Here is a 15986-nt window from a genome sequence, read left to right on the forward strand (position 1 = left end):
CTGCAGCACCGTGACACACCGTGCACTACTGCAGGGAGGCAATGGGGCAAGTGGATCACTCGGCACCAGCGTAGGACGTTGCTGTGGGTCAGCTGCACAAGAGCAGTTTGTTACGATGCACTCCCCTCTCCCCTCTGAAGCGGCTAGAGCTGTGTCCTCAGAAAACACTGGTAAGAAGCTACAACTCGCTGCATTCAGCAATTCTCATCATTTCTCCACTGAGGTGGGCACTAGTTTAGGAAGTTATGGCTTGATGCATTTGCTTATGTACAGCTCAAAAGAGTCCAAGCTGTGCATAATTTTGGATTTATCAAACACTGACAGGCTTTACCTAATATAATAAACAAAAGGCTAGAAAGAAGGTTGGGGCAGTGGGCTCAGTCCCACAGAAGTACTTTATTTCCACCATGCCTTGCTCATCAGATATTAAACTTTGAAGTTCCTGCCCATGCTCAGCTGGACTGAATTCTAACTTACATCATGCAAGTTTATTTAAATGCTCTACCACAGTAAGTTCTGGTTAACAGGAACAAGACAGAACATAAGAAGTTCATTTAATTTTTTAGTTTCACATTCAGATTACAACTCATTTGACAGATGCTTCCTCCATTTGCCCCAAAATTTCTATGACACAAGACAGCACCTGAAGGGTTACACAAGCAGCTGCAGGAAACTTCTCAGACTTCTCTCTACCCCCTCCTCTGAAGTCAAGGTTTAGGGCAGAATTTAAATATACTCCAGGTGCTGCGCTATACATTTTTGTTGAGTAAGAGGTCCTGTTCAGAGCTCGGTCTTCTCATTTCAGATGCACACACACAGATAAGTATGTCTAACTACAGATAACAGACCCGGTGCCTCTGTCAACTTCTTTGTACTCTTCAGGTGAACTATTTCTCTGTTGAAACTTACAATTTGAAACGCTAGCAGCCAACACTAAAGAGACACAGGATCCATCTTCACTGTACTTTTCACTACTGAGACCTGAAACATTAACAGAAAATGCTTGGTTTTGCTGTAAGGCCAATGCCTGGAATTCAGATCTTTCCTGACCACGAGAAGATGCCCTGACAATACATGGCTAATTACATTTTAAATGCAGTTTTTTCCTCCAGGAGTCTTGCCAGCAGTAAGGCAGCTGATAACCTGCAGTGGAAAGCCAGCCTTCCTGATTTAGTGTGACCACTATAATTCACCTGATTCTCAACCCCAGCTCCCACTGAGATGCACAAAGATTTACGCGCGTGCTATAAAATTAGTTTTCTTGGTTACAGAACAGTTCTAGTGTATTATGTGGCACTTTAATAAAAGATTTTCCCAAGGTAGCATGTGAAATGAAACCAAGTCCCTAATGCTCCATTTCCAATGACACAGATACCAACAGTAATTACTGAAATCTTTTTTTGTATAACAGTATCAAATATGTAATTTGCACAGTGCTATAATTAAGGAACTAATCACATTCCTGAAGAAAGCAGGCTCCACTCCAGAGCTTTTCTATTCAATCTCCTTAGCTATGACAAGATTGACTGGACAACTAACTACTTACTGTAAGAGAACATATTAAATTCATGTTATTTGCCCAGAGTAAAAAGACTATCCATTTCTAATGAGCAGCCAAGATTCATCTGCCTTATTTCATACCCTGAATAATTGTTTACAACTAAAGATTTTGGTATTTTTTTCGACAAGTCCAGCACCAAAAATTTTCTGTACAGTTTGATACTTTTAATAGCACTTGGACCAACCAAAGGGTCCAAGCTATCACCATCAAACTATGATAGGAAAAATATCTTTACTAACAGCTCTGCTTTACCAACACACAGCTCTGCATGTGTGTATTCTTAAGTAAAGTCAGAAGTCTTTGTTTTTGGCAAGAATTCCTTCCTCTGCTTATACTAAAAATAATAAAAAAAATAAAAAAAAAATCCTTCAAAACTACATGTATGATTTTTAAAAACAAGCCAATTCTCATTCCCTTTTGATTTGTTTTATAAAATGTCGTGAGCTGCAAAAACAGTTGTCCAAAAACACATTTCTGTACACAAGGAGCATTGCACTCAAGCAAGGAAGAGTTACTTCTTCAGGTTTTTCAACAAAAGCTTATTGCCAGTTGTTCTGTTTGAAGTGAAAAGGCGACCCATGGCAACAGATCCAATTATTCAAGTACGAATTTGTATGGCCCAGGGGGCATGTCCTGTAACAGCAATAACGTCATTAAAAAGGAAAAGTCAAACTGGATAATCAACGGAAGGAAAAAACACTTGAAAATATTTATTTTGCCATGATCAGGCTGACAGATGTGTGTGGGCGATGCAGCTGAAATTCTGGCTCGTGCTGGTGAGCAGACAGCAGTTATCTATTGTCATATTGAAAAAAAAAAAATCCAGTAAGAGATTAATTTGTCTCATGCCACAAACATTCACAAAGAGTCATGATGCTTCCTCTCCCAGTCAAACTAGTCAGGATAAAATTGCTGCAACATTTGTCAAAAGAAGATGTCAAAAAAAATCTAGCTTAAATAGAGTCATAAGACTAAAACCCTCTGGGTCAGTAAGAATAATTTGTAAGCAAGTCTTCCATGGGTTGGATAACAACAGTGTATCAAGCCTGAGCAAAGCATGTTGAGCGCTGATTCTTTCTTACAGCCAACACAGTTAATTACCCTGGCGTGAAATCTGATCAACAGTTATGAACATCCCTGGCTTAAGGGCTCTACAGTAACATAAGTTAGTTAATAGGACAGATAGGGAGTTTCACAGAGCACCACTTACAATATACTTTAAGAGAATGCTTCTTTACTTAAATTTCAACCCAAAGTGCAATAACCATGACCCAAGCCCAGCAAAATATACCAATGGAAGTGGCAGATGTGGATTGGAGTCTTCTACTGTGAAAGTGAAGGAGAACCTACGTTGCTTCCTAGTGTTTTTGAGATAAGAGAAACTACAAAGAGACTACTGCAACTAATGCATTGTAGATAAGTATTTTTTAGAAATCCTGAATACAGATTCTTTGGAACAACTTGCACTGCTTTCGTCTTTTATAACCAGGTGCAGCTCTTGAAATGAGCCATACACCAGACAGCCTCTTCTCAGAGCTCCACACTCATAGTCATCAGTGGTTTTGTCCATCAGTCAGTTTTCTCTCCCTTTTTGACTCTTTCATAGAGAAACCATTATTTAATGTTTCCTAACATCTGCCACGAGAAGTTCATGATTTCAGGTGTTACAACTTTGCCAAAAAGGGCCCAGGAATGGCTTCTTTGAGGACAACCCCTCCAAAACGCAGGAACAGCCCATTCCCACTTGCAGTAAGTCAAACAGGCATGGCAGAAAGCCCACCTGGCTGCACCAAGAACTCCTGACAGAGCTCCAATGCAAAAAGAAAGAGTAGGGAAGGTAGATGCATGGACTGGCTACCTAGAAGTACAGAAATATTGCCTGAGCACATGCAGAGAGAATTAAAGGCAAAGCTCCAGTGGAATTGAAATCTGTGAGATGGGAAGCGCAACAAGAAGGGCTCGTAGGCAAAAGGAAGACTAAAGAAAACACAGCTTTACTGCTTAGTGTCATGTGAGATGCAACTTAGTGTCAAAGGACATAGAAAAGCCTGAGACACTCAACATCCGATTTCCCTCAGTCTCTACTTGCAAGGTTTGCTGTCACATCTCCCAAGTCCCTGCATCTAGTGGCAAAGTCTGCAGAAGTGAAGGAATATCCACCATAGAGGAAAGGTGGCTCACGGACCACTTCACTGGCCATATCATAGCAAATCAGATAAACACAGCACAAGTCCATGGGACTGGATAGGCCACACCGGAGCGGAGGGTGCTGAGGGAGCTTGTGATGTCGTTATGAGGTCATGCTCTACCATTTTTACAAGGTCCTGGTGCTTGACAGTGGTTCCCGAGGACTGGCAAAGACAAATGCCATTCCCACCTTCAAGAAGGAGGATCCAGGAAACTACGGCCAGCCAGCCTAATCTCAGCCCCTGGAAAGACGACAGAGCATATGCTGCTGGAAGCCATTTCCAAGTGCACGAAGGAGAAGGTGACTGGGAATAGCCAACGTGGTTTTACCAAGGGCACATCCATCATCCTGGCTGTGTAAAAGCTTCCAACTCCAAATTAATACCTTCTCCCCCAACATACCAGCTATTAACAACAGCCACTGGGAATAAAAAGCATAAGGCTACGTCCTGCAAGGATCCATTTAGGATAATGACCTAAAAAGCAAAATGCAGTTTGAGTCTGTCTTGTCAGAAGGAGGCCAACACACAATGACAACATTTAACACTGGGATTTGTATTAATATTTTTTTTAAACATACTGAGATTATTATACAACACTTTCTGCTTAGTCAGTCATGCAGCAGAACTAATGTCTTCCATGAGAACGTAAGAAAGAACATTTTTCCTTGATTTGACATGACAATTAGCCACAGACTTCATGCAATTGGACTTCTAAGAGTGATAATCACTTCACTTAGGTCTCTATTTTAAACCTATTGAATTGGAGGACTGATTTTGCAGCAGGTCTCTTCAGTTAGGCTTTTACCCACTGCTCCAAATGCCACAGCCCCTTTGGCCAGCACTGTGCCTGCTTTGCCATGCCTACCTTTAGCTACACCATGGAAAGTAATAAAACAAACTGGAAGCAGCACAACAGAGGCCTGGCCCAAGGACTCATTCAGCATCTCATATCCTCAGTCACGGGGCTGAGAGGACATGGACAATTTCTTTATTTTTTCCAGATGGAAAGAGGGAGAAAATAGCTGGATTTACCAAATTTCCAGGCAATGGCAAAAAAAAAAGCAGCAGAGCTTCAGTGCCTGGATGAGAAAATAGCGTAGAGCAGCGTGTTTTGAATTCGCTAGTACCTGGTGAAATTTTTGGAATTGATTAACTTTATCCAGGAAGGACTGCCTTCTCTAAAATAAACCAGAACCAGATTACTAGAGCTTAAATGTGCCAGGGATCTTCTAGCATGAAGACAAGGGAAAGCCATTGATAAAACCACACAGAAGTACCAGCTGCCCAAGCAGGACTCAGACAGCACCTGTGATGTGTATGGAGGAACTGGAGCACCCGAGAGTACAGAAGACACAGGCAGGAGACTTCCACCGCCTCAGGAGACACAGTAAATATAAACTGTGCTCCAGAGACCACTGTTTTAGGCATCACTAGTTAGTGTTTCCAGGGGACAGCACATCAGAGAACCCACAAGAGAAGCAGCACATTTTGAGTCCTCAGCGCAATGTGGAGCGCATCTGAAGACATACCTGTCTAGGAGCCATGCTGTAATTGTAGCCACAATGCACTGAAGTTCTAATGCCAAAAGAGAAGTGTCCTAGTAACACCTCCTTTTGAAAAGGGGAACTATAAAGAAGTGAGTTGGCTTATTGAAAAGATAAACTAAAGGTAAAATGCTTTCAGGTAGCATAGAGCTTTTTCAAAGACATCATATTAGAAGCTGAGAGTGTTTATCATTAATCATGAAAAAAGCCTAGACAGGAACTAGGGAAAGCCAGCATGATTTAAAAACAGATGCTGTTAGCAGTAAGACAGACATTCTTTAAATGCACAAGGTGGTATCCAAACAAGGAAAACAGAAATGAGCCCTAATTCTAATTAATAAGACAAATTAAAAAAAAAAAAAAAGTTTGAGCAATAGCTTACTGAAGTATAAAAGCTGCTATTGAAATACTTTTTTCAAACGCCACAAGTAGGATGCCTGCCAGAAAGTCTGTTGGGCTGATAGATGATCAAAATGAAAAGAGACCACTTCAGAAGCAGGAAAGCTAAATTAAGTATTTCCGTTGAACTCTTAGCAGTGACCAACGCCAGATACCTAGGGAAGAGAACAAAAACAGGGCAAGCACACAGTGATACTTCCCATTATATGCTCCTACCTTCAGCTACCTAAAGCTTAGGGACTTTGTAATTCGGAGATAACAGATATCTGCATGGTAGCTTCTACTGGATTCTTCTGCCATGAATAGCTTAATTGCTTTTTTAATCTTTTTTATAAACCCAGTATTTCCAAAAGAATGCAACGTAAACTGACAAACTATTGGGGTGTATAACCATTGCTGACACCAGCCTTGTTATCAAACAAACAGGAGGAGGAAAACATGATGCCAATTTTCATAAAAGGGCCCTGGGGAGCTAAAGAATTGCAGACCACTAACTCTGACTTCTGTGTTGAAAAGAAGCTAGTAATAAATAACAAAATTAGTAAACCGTAGAAACAGCTTTTGTGGAAGAAAGCCATGCCACAGAAACATATTATCATCTTTTGAAGAAATCAAAAACTATGTGGACACGGGTGAGCCTATTAATAGAGTAACTGAATTTCCAAAGCCTTTGATGAGGTTCTTTGCTTTCTTTACAAGCAAAGTTCTTCACGAAAGTAAGGCAGGGTAAGATGGAAGATCTCTTAGATTAATAACTGCTAAAGTGTAAAAACTGTCTATTCACTCCAATTTTTAAGTGAGTTTGTGGCCGTAGCAGCATAAGTGTCTGTGCTGGGAGCCAAGCTGTCCACCTCCTCTTCCAGGTCATTACTGAACAATAAAAAAAGTTCTTGCTAGTTGCAATTAAAATGACTATAAACAGATGCAGGATAATTCAAGGACACTACTGAGGAAATGAGCTGGCAGGAGAGCTCATTGCAAGTGCAAATGAATGTATACGGAGCGTTAGACCACTCTTAGTGTGTATACTCAGTGGTAGACCCTAACCTTGGCATTACCACTCAAAAAAAAAAAAAAAAGTATCTTGGGAGTCAAACGTGGATAGCTCTTTAGGCATTTTAGCTCAGAGTTAATGAAAGGGCCAACAGAATGGTAGGAATAGTAAGGAAGGGATATGAAACATTTATATAGTATCTTGATGTAGATATCTCCAATATTCCCATAATCACAAGGCAGCAGAGTAACAGAGGTACGTGACAGTATCCGGAAGGAGAGGTTAAACAAACGCCATGTTCTTCAGCCTGGAAAAAGTCACTGACTCAGGATGTCATTAATTCCAAGAGTATAAATGCATTTAGAAGACAAGTCTGTGCACAGAAAAAGGTCTATGAAGCATGACAATCCTGTTGCAATTTTTGGCTCAAGTGTCCCAGCCCACTGGTTGCCAGGAATGAAACTTAGTCCATTCTTGGATGTTTTCTCCCAAGCATGTGTTAATGGCCAGAGCTAGAGACAAGATTGTCAAGAAAAATGATCTCTGGTCAGACCCAGTGTAGCTGTATTTTTTAAATTTCATTTTATTTTAAAATACTCTGGACAAGTGGCTCATTATGCTGGAAAAACAACTCAGTTCTTGTTCTCCCTAGCAGCAATGCTCTTCAGTTACGATTTTTTTTTTTTTTTTTTTTGAGAGGACACACATTGTTACCTGACAGCATTCATCCCCAAACCTAGGTCCATTTTTTTTCCCCTAGTGTGGGGTTTATCTTGAATCCAGGATCATCCAGAAACTTTATCACTCTATTTTTACTTCAGCTCTACCTCTGTGCAGACTCCTGATCACAAAGAAGAAAAAAAAAAATATCCAGGGAGCAGTCAAATTAATATCCTTCTTCCCTAAAGCTAATATTAGTTTTATTGCAGGTCTGCTAGGAGGCAGGCACAACATGTAAAATTCAATATAAATGACTGCTCTTAAAAGTAAAAGGCTGCCACCTATCAGGATAATAAAAAAAAGATCCAGAAATGGTAAAAATCACCAAGTTTTAAGAAAAAGTTTTCTTCCAGCAACTGTACAGAGGTTTTGGACAGGGCCTGCTAGGCCTGCTCTACTTTGCCAGTAGAACTGAGGTGGTAAACAGGTATTGCTCCACCTAAACCCAGTTTATGGCTCCTCTGGCCCTCCTGCAGAGTGCTGAAAGGCTGCAGTGAGATGATGCCATCCTTGAAATTTTGTACACTGACTTTTACATATCCCCATACATTCTTGATTTTGTTTAACCAAATCTATGACTTGCTGTATGCCAACAGAAGTGCCTGGCTTCAACCTCGAAATGGATTGGTTAAAATCCATAAAGCAAGAGTATGCAGTACTGGCAAAATGGAAATATTCTGATGTACCTGACAAACAACTTCAACACACCATCCAACGTTATTCCTCTCTACAGGGCGCAGCAAGAGTTAAGGCTTTTTACGGCAGCTGAGACTGCCCAGAATCACCAGCGAAGTTCCTACTGAATCAATAAAGGCAGCTGGCAAATCATCTTGGCAACGTGTCCAACTCCAAAGTCAAATCTAAACATAGTAGGACTGAATCCTCCTTTACTGGTATTTCTTCCCTCTTCCCCCAGCAGCAGGGACAAGCCCTAAGGCTACGTGGCTTTTAAGCTGAGAGAGACAGTTCTTTCAGCACTATTTCACTCCCACTAGCACTGCCTGGGAAGGCATTTGGCATACTTCACTGAACAAAGTTGACTGCTTAGGGTGACACTTAAAAATTTTGATGCTTAAAGGAAGAGAAGGCTGAGGTGAGGTGGATTTGAATGTCTATGAACGAATAACCCAGTCTTTGCCTGAAAGATCTTCCTCAGTTAGCAATGCCAAGATACCATTAACCAAAAAAAGATGATTATACTGCTCTTAGTAGGATTAAACTGAATGTTGACCAGCCTTATCAATCAAAATGGCTTCTGGACTTTTTAAACAGATCAGTGGGAGGAAAATAAATGGTGCATCCAACAGCCAATCTGCTATCTTTTGCTGCATTTCTTGCCGGTATCTGGGGATGAGCAGGAAAGTATGGTGATACCTGAAAGCATACAGCAATATCAGCCAATCTTACATTGCTTCCCCTCTCTTCTGCTGTTCCGAGGAGACACACAGAAGCTATAAACCTTGAACCTATTTAGGGCAACTGCAAGCATCCCAAGTATTCAAGACATAAAATATTTGATACAAAGTTGTCTGAAAGATGCCTTTTGTTCACATTGTTTTTCATGCTTTTTTGTTTGCTTGCTTACAACATTAAATAATAAAACCTAACTTTGATTCGAGCTGCTGGCTTTGACCTCCATGGAAGACTTATCTGCAGGTCTGCTCGGAGGAAACCGTTTCCAAAATTAACCTTTTCTGCTCTGATCGGTCTCATGGCTGTCCCTCCTAGTCCTCAAAGTATCTGAAGTATTTAATTCTTCTTCGGGAATTTCTATTTATTACTCTCCTTCAGAACAGAAGTAAAGACAAACTCTGAGATTATGCCAAAAATACTTCAGGAAGCTGTAGGTGTGGAACTATTTGGCAGATACGTATGTTCTCTGATGCCCTCCACCTCGGGGAAAAATGGAGGGGAGGGAGTACTTGAGCTCTGCTGCCAAAGATATGACTACTAGCCCGGGCAGAGGCAGCCCAGTCCCACCTGCATGCGACAAGCTGCCATTTCTGCTTTGCTGTCCTTGCGCAGCGGAGAGCGAGGACGGGAGCATGCTTGCACCTCCTTCCCCCCCCCCCAGGGAAGGCAGGGCCAAAGCAAGCTCTGCTAACATGAACTCCCCTCTGCTCAGTGAATCACAACACCCGACAGGGAAATGGTTTTTCTCTGTGAGTTTCCTTAGTCCTGTTGCCTCCTACAAAAGGGGCCCCAGTGGCCACAAATGCCTCAGCAGAAGCGGCAGTGTCTAGGGAATAACCTCCTAAAAGAAAACGCTGACCTATGCAGGTTACCCAGATCGTTTCTTCCCCTTCAGAAAAATCTCTTTAGCACAGAGGTCCAACTGCTGACTGCAGCGAAGAAAGAAAACTGAAGTGAACCCCAGGACAGCCAACGCTTCCTCGCCACTGGCAGCGGACAGGCACGGTTCTCTCCTCTGACTGCCAGCAAGTGGAAATGTAAGTCACCTGAGGAACACGGCACGAAGGAAGGGAAACACTGTACTCTGTGTACTTCATTTGCTTTCAATGGGTACACACCAGGTAGTAAATTCAAGCAGCTGTACATGCACAGGCATGAGTCAGACTCACAGCTGGCCAGTTCTCCTCTACCTCGCAAAATGGAAAAACACCCGCTATGAAAGGCCACAGCAGAGCCTCAGTAACCAGCCAGTGACCAACCAAACAGATCAGCTGCCACAGCTGGAAACACACAACCCAAAGGCTGGCACCCAATCCAGGGATCGGCATAGCTCCATTGCTAGGGATGAGGGGGAAGTGAAAACAGGCAAGTATCTCATTTCATATCTAAATTCATATACCCTCCCCTCCAAATGCAAACACCCCCCCCCCAACAAACCAAAAAAACCCTATCAATCAGTTTCCTCAGAGACCTGTCCTTAGCTGATATTTAACAAGGAAAATTATATCAAATGCAGATTAGCCTGAGAGCAAATTTGGCTCCAGCATATACCAAAGATCAGAAGAGACTGTGTAAACCTGTTAGTAATCATTGAGCAAATGTTAATAACTTCCCAGAATTTCCCCACACCAAAGTAGACATATTTTTTTACTTGCTGGGAGGGTTTTTTCTGAGATTGCTTCCTTCTTTATGACAAACGTGGTGAGAAACTGTTAGAAGACTACTCTTCTGTCAGCTCCAAACCCCAAACACCACCATGGCAGATCTATACTTCTGCTAATGCAGGTAATTAAGCAGAGTTATTTAAAGGCAACAATATTTCTTTGTTTCTGTTCTCTCTCTTTACTTAAGAAGTTATGGATTAAGAAAAGAAGATACGACAATGAAGACTGTGGCTGGACCTGGAACATGCAAATACATGCAATTAGACACTAAAACAGATGACTTCAGAGATAAATCAATATAAATTAAATATTCATGAAAGGAATCCTTGCAACAGCATTAAGAATAATATCTGGAAACATTTGGTATAGTACAGTACTCTTGCCTGTCAGGACAAGAAGCCTTAAGTATTTGGCCTAATTAATAATATTATTTTAAGCATCATTTAAGATATATGGAAAGAAAATAATTAAATCGCGTAAAAACAGAACTAAAAAAAACCAAAAAGTTTGCTTACTCTTCTTGACGCAGGTCATTAACACTCCGATCTAGTGAGATCATATCACTTGCCACCATATTAAACCCAAACTCTTTAATGCTGGCTTGAATGGATTCTTTGTAATCTGGTCCTAAAACATATGGCTTCGCTTCCTCTCCAGGGCCACCAACAACTCCGTGAGGCTCAGGCTCTTTGGGTTCAAAATTACCAAGGACTCCAGGTCGTAAAACAGGATCTCGGTATACAAATGTCTGAGGCTTAAATGTGAGATACTGCCTCTGGATGATGTTTTGCTGTTTGTTATCACCACCACCATGATGATTTAGTTCATTTTTGGCCTTATTTTTCCTTCGAATGGATTCCAAGTCCACTTCCACACCTTCAACATGAGGCCAAGGTACCACTGGTTTGAACTTCTCATTTCCTAGTCCATGGTCTCCTTTGTTTGGCATGGGTCTGTTGGCTTCTTTGTCATCCTATATATACACAGAGAGAAACAGCAGGAGATCATATAAATTGATGACTATTTATTTAAATCCAGTACCTTAATGCACTGACAGTTGGTACTCAATACATGTTAATCAAGAAGGAAGAAGTCTCCGTTAAGGGGCTTGATGAACACTTTTTACTAAAGCAACTGGCTGCTGGAGAACATCACCAGCCATTGTCCACACTTACCTTGGTGAGTAAGTCCTCGAAATGGCCTAACGCCCAGAGCACTCCCAAAGACTAAATACCTACGTAGGACATGTTAACTTGAACATAGTTCAGGCTGCTGTGGTGGGTTAACCCTGGCTGGATGCCAGGTGCCCACCAAAGCCGCTCTATCACTCCCCCTCCTCAGCTGGACAGGGAAGAGAAAATATAATGAAAGGCTCATGGGTTGAGATAAGGACAGGGAGATCACTCAGCAATTACAGTCACGGGCAAAACAGACTCGACTTGGGGGGAAAAAAAAAAAAAATTTAATTTATTACCAGTCAAATCAGAGTAGGATAATGAGAAATAAAACCAAATCTTAAAAAAAAACACCTTGCCCCCACTCCTCCCTTCTTCCCGGGCTTAACTTTACTCCTGATTTTCTCTACCTCCTGCCCCCCAGCAGCACAGGTGGACGGGGAATGGGGGTTGCGGTCAGTTCATCACACATTGTTTCTGCCGCTCCTTCCTCCTCAGGGGGAGGACTCCTCACACTCTTCCCCTGCTCCAGTGCGGGGTCCCTCCCATGGGAGACAGTCCTCCACGAACTTCTCCAACAAGAGTCCTTCCCACGGGCTGCAGTTCTTCATGAACTGCTCCAGCGTGGGTCCCTTCCATGGGGTGCAGTCCTTCAGGAACAGACTGCTCCAGCGTGGGTCCCTTCCACAGGGTCACAAGTCCTGCCAGCAAACCTGCTCCTGCGTGGACTTCTCTCTCCACGGGGCCACAGGTCCTGCCAGGAGCCTGCTCCAGCGGGGGCTTCCCACAGGGTCACAGCCTCCTTTGGGCATCCACGTGCTCCGGCGTGGGGTCCTCCACAGGCTGCAGGTGGATATCTGCTCCACCGTGGACCTCCATGGGCTGCAGGGGAACAGCCTGCCTCACCATGGTCTTCACCACGGGCTGCAGGGGAATCTCTGCTCCAGCGCCTGGAGCACCTCCTCCCCCTCCTTCTTCCCTGACCTTGGTGTCTGCAGAGTTGTTTCTCTCACATAGTCTCACTCCTCTCTTCTCACTGCAGTTGCTGCTCCGCAATAACTTTTTCCCCTTCTCAAATATATTATCCCAGAGGCGCTACCACCGTTGCTGATGGGCTCAGCCTTGGCCAGTGGCAGGTCCGTCTTGGAGCTGGCTGGCATTGGCTTTATTGGACACAGGGGAAGCTTTGAGCAGCTTCTCACAGAAGCCACCCCTATAGCCCCCCCCGCTACCAAAACCTTGCCATGCAAACCCAATACAGGCTGCACACCAAACCAGTGTGCAGGGAGCACCGACAGAGCATTTTATGAAGGAGAGGGTGGTATGGAGGCAAACAACGCTGCAATGCAGAGCACTGCATCCTTTGGGCCACTCTTGGACACTGGGCGTTTCTGAGACTATGCATACCAGCTGCTGAGACCTCCACAGGGTCTCAGTGGTTGCTAGATACAGCCTCAACATGCTCCTGTGCTGGGAAAGAGTGCCATGACTACGTGTAATCTGGCACGCACATCTGCGGCAGCCTCGAGCCCTCGAGCCCTACCCTTCACCCCCCGACTTGCTCCCACCAAGCATTACTCCCTCTGCTGCAACAGCAGTGCTGTTTATTTAGAGCTGCGAGGTAAGCTGAAGGCACTGGGGACAGCAGGCAAAAGTGAGATGCAGCCCTGATCTGATCTGCTGCATGGCCACACAGACAGACCCACCTGGGGAAGCAGTGCGGGGCTGAAGAGAGCTGACACAGGCACTGGCATCTCCTGCATCCTTGTTAAAAACAACTTTACCATTTTACAGCACTCCTCCCTGCCTCCCCACCCAGAGAGCTGAAGTTCTCACTGAGAAGAAAGGCTGGGATTTTGAAAACTGCTCGGCGTTTTCAGTGTTCGGTTAGAACAAGGGTGGGTGATTTTGGACGAAACTGGACAGAAAGGCTCTGAAGTGTCTGAGTGTGAAGCCTCCAGAGTACAACAGCCCCACCCATGAACTTTCTCCAAAACATACAGTCACTGCTTTTTCCAATACTACTGTCCAAGAGTATAACAGGGAAACATTGCTGAAAGTTTAGATTTCCTGCTAAAATTATCTATTTGTAAACACGACAGATGTTAGATCACACCGAAATCTGCAGAGAATGCATACATTTTAGCAACGTCTCACAATCTATCCACAAATACAGAATCAAACAAAAAATTGACATCAGAAGGATGTCACCTATTCAAATCTGCTGGAGGCAGGGATAGCTTCACAGTTAGATCAGGTTTCTCAGAGGCTTGTCCAGTCACACCCCGAAAACCTCCAGTTTCTCTGGACAACCTGGTCCAGTTGCTTGACTAGTTTCATAGTGAAGGTATTTTTCCCCATACCTCAGTAGAAGCGTCTCATGTTGCATCTTGTGATGATTGCCTCTTGTCCTTTCAGTGTGCACGCCTCAGAAGATTTTACTTCCATTTTCTCTGTAACCTCAGTTTTGAGGGTGAAAAGATGCAATCAGATTCCCCATTAGACTTTTCTTCAGCCAAACCAAGCCGAGCTCCTCTACCCTTTCCGTGACTGTGTCAGCTGCTGCAGCCCTCTAACCTCCTTAACAGGTCTTTGCTAGGTCCCCTCCATTTGTTAACATCTCTCCTGTGCCGGGCAGTGCAGGAGGAAAAACCAGACGCAGTGCTCCAGAGGCAGGCTTGTTAATGCTATGTGTCAGGAAACAAACCACATCCCTTTGCTTGGTGGCTAAGCTCTTCCTAGTCTAACCCATTATGCAGTTTGCCTTTACTGCGGCAAGGGCATAATGCTGACTCATGTCCATGTTTAAGTAAACCACACAATACTTACTACTACATTACAGTATTTTCCTCACATATCATTCTGCATAATCAAACTTCAGAAATTAAGAAAAATACAGTATAAAATATGTTATCATGTCCCATGGTAACAATGGGAGTCAGACTGGCTCCAATTCAGAATAAGAAGAGTTTACTCAAGAAACTTTCTGACCTCTCTGCTTGCTCTAGTTTAAACAGGGAAATTGTACAAAATGCAGAAGTGTTATTCTGTTCTTCCATCACCGTTTTTTGAGGAACTCAAAAGCCAGCGTGAGAAAGGGAAGGATAAGGGCATCTGAAAAGGCACATTTTGCAAGGAGGTAGAAGGCTGCCATGGATCTACAAATAAAGCCCTGAGAGGGCTTTTGAAGAGAGCATTATCTCACACTTACCCTAGAAATCAAAAGGGAGGCTTTGCCACTTGACTGTCAGAACACTGCTGAGCACTCAGCTCTTACCAACTCGCATCTAATTCCTGCTCCAAGTGCGGAGGCAGCTATAAAAGCCAACAAAATGGTGGGCATCATCAGGAAGGATGCTTAAGAGAGCATCATTTTGACTGCATAAAATTTTGAGGCATTCATGTCTTCAGTAATATTTAGTTCTGGTCTCTGCATCTCAAAAGGAGTTAGAGAAGGTACAGAGTAGGGCAACCAGAATGAAGGAGAAGGTAGATAGGTGCCTTGAGATGAACGACCAGAAAGGCTGGCCTTTCATCTTAAGAGTCTGTAGTTTGGAGATGTGATGGCTGAGGGGTATACAACTGAAGTTTAGAAAATCAAGAAGGTGATGGATAAATTGAATGGAAAACCACTGTTTACCCTAAATATAAGAACTGGAGGCACTTGACAAAATTGATATGAGATCAACCAAAAAATGTTGTTTGCACAGTCATCTCCTTGAATATGCTGCACAGGAGGCTGTGGAGAGAGACGGTACAAACAGCTGAACAAGGGATGAGACCACATGATGGATGACAGGTCCATAAGTGGACTGTAAAAGGGCTGGGCAGGGAGGTACCTTCTAAAAGGTCTTAATTCAACAGCTGTGGATGCTGGAAGAGTCCAAAGGGAAGGGAGCATAGAAAGCAGCCAGGTTTACGTGCTGCCACTCTCAGACACCATCCTGGATCACTAGTCTCAATCAGGCAGGAATTTCTTAGGCCCCTGGTCTGTATGAAATTAAATAGCCTTTCATTCCAATTTCATCACCTATAAAACAGTTACGAGCTTCCACTTAGCCAGTTCTCCAACTAAAACATAACACTTCTCAAAGCAATTTGTTTATTTTGCTGTCGTCAGAACTATGACTTATCTTGTATTACATTTAGCCTCATTATAACTGTTATGCACAATTTGCATTATAATGCATTTATTTGCTGTTCCCTTCCAGACACTAAATATATTCCATTTTTGCAGGCCTGGGAAAATATTGCATAAAACAAGAAAATTATACACAAACACAGAGACACACTCATTCACCTCTTTCCTCCAATTTTATGTACCCAG

The 15986-nt window shown here is 43.1% G+C and overlaps 1 protein-coding gene across 2 annotated transcripts in view; it reads right to left on the reverse strand.

Annotated features, from left to right (window-relative positions):
- Window positions 1–15986, reverse strand: part of GALNT7 (polypeptide N-acetylgalactosaminyltransferase 7) — a 76737-nt gene that overhangs the window by 32213 nt on the left and 28538 nt on the right. For both annotated transcript variants that reach the window (XM_050896448.1, XM_050896449.1), the window contains exon 2: window positions 11000–11457. In XM_050896448.1, the coding sequence (XP_050752405.1) occupies window positions 11000–11457 (458 nt within the window). The remainder of the gene's footprint in view (window positions 1–10999; window positions 11458–15986) is intronic.

The sequence above is a fragment of the Gymnogyps californianus genome, chromosome 4 (genome assembly GCF_018139145.2).
Source record: "Gymnogyps californianus isolate 813 chromosome 4, ASM1813914v2, whole genome shotgun sequence".
In the NCBI taxonomy this organism is placed as follows: Eukaryota; Metazoa; Chordata; class Aves; order Accipitriformes; family Cathartidae; genus Gymnogyps; species Gymnogyps californianus.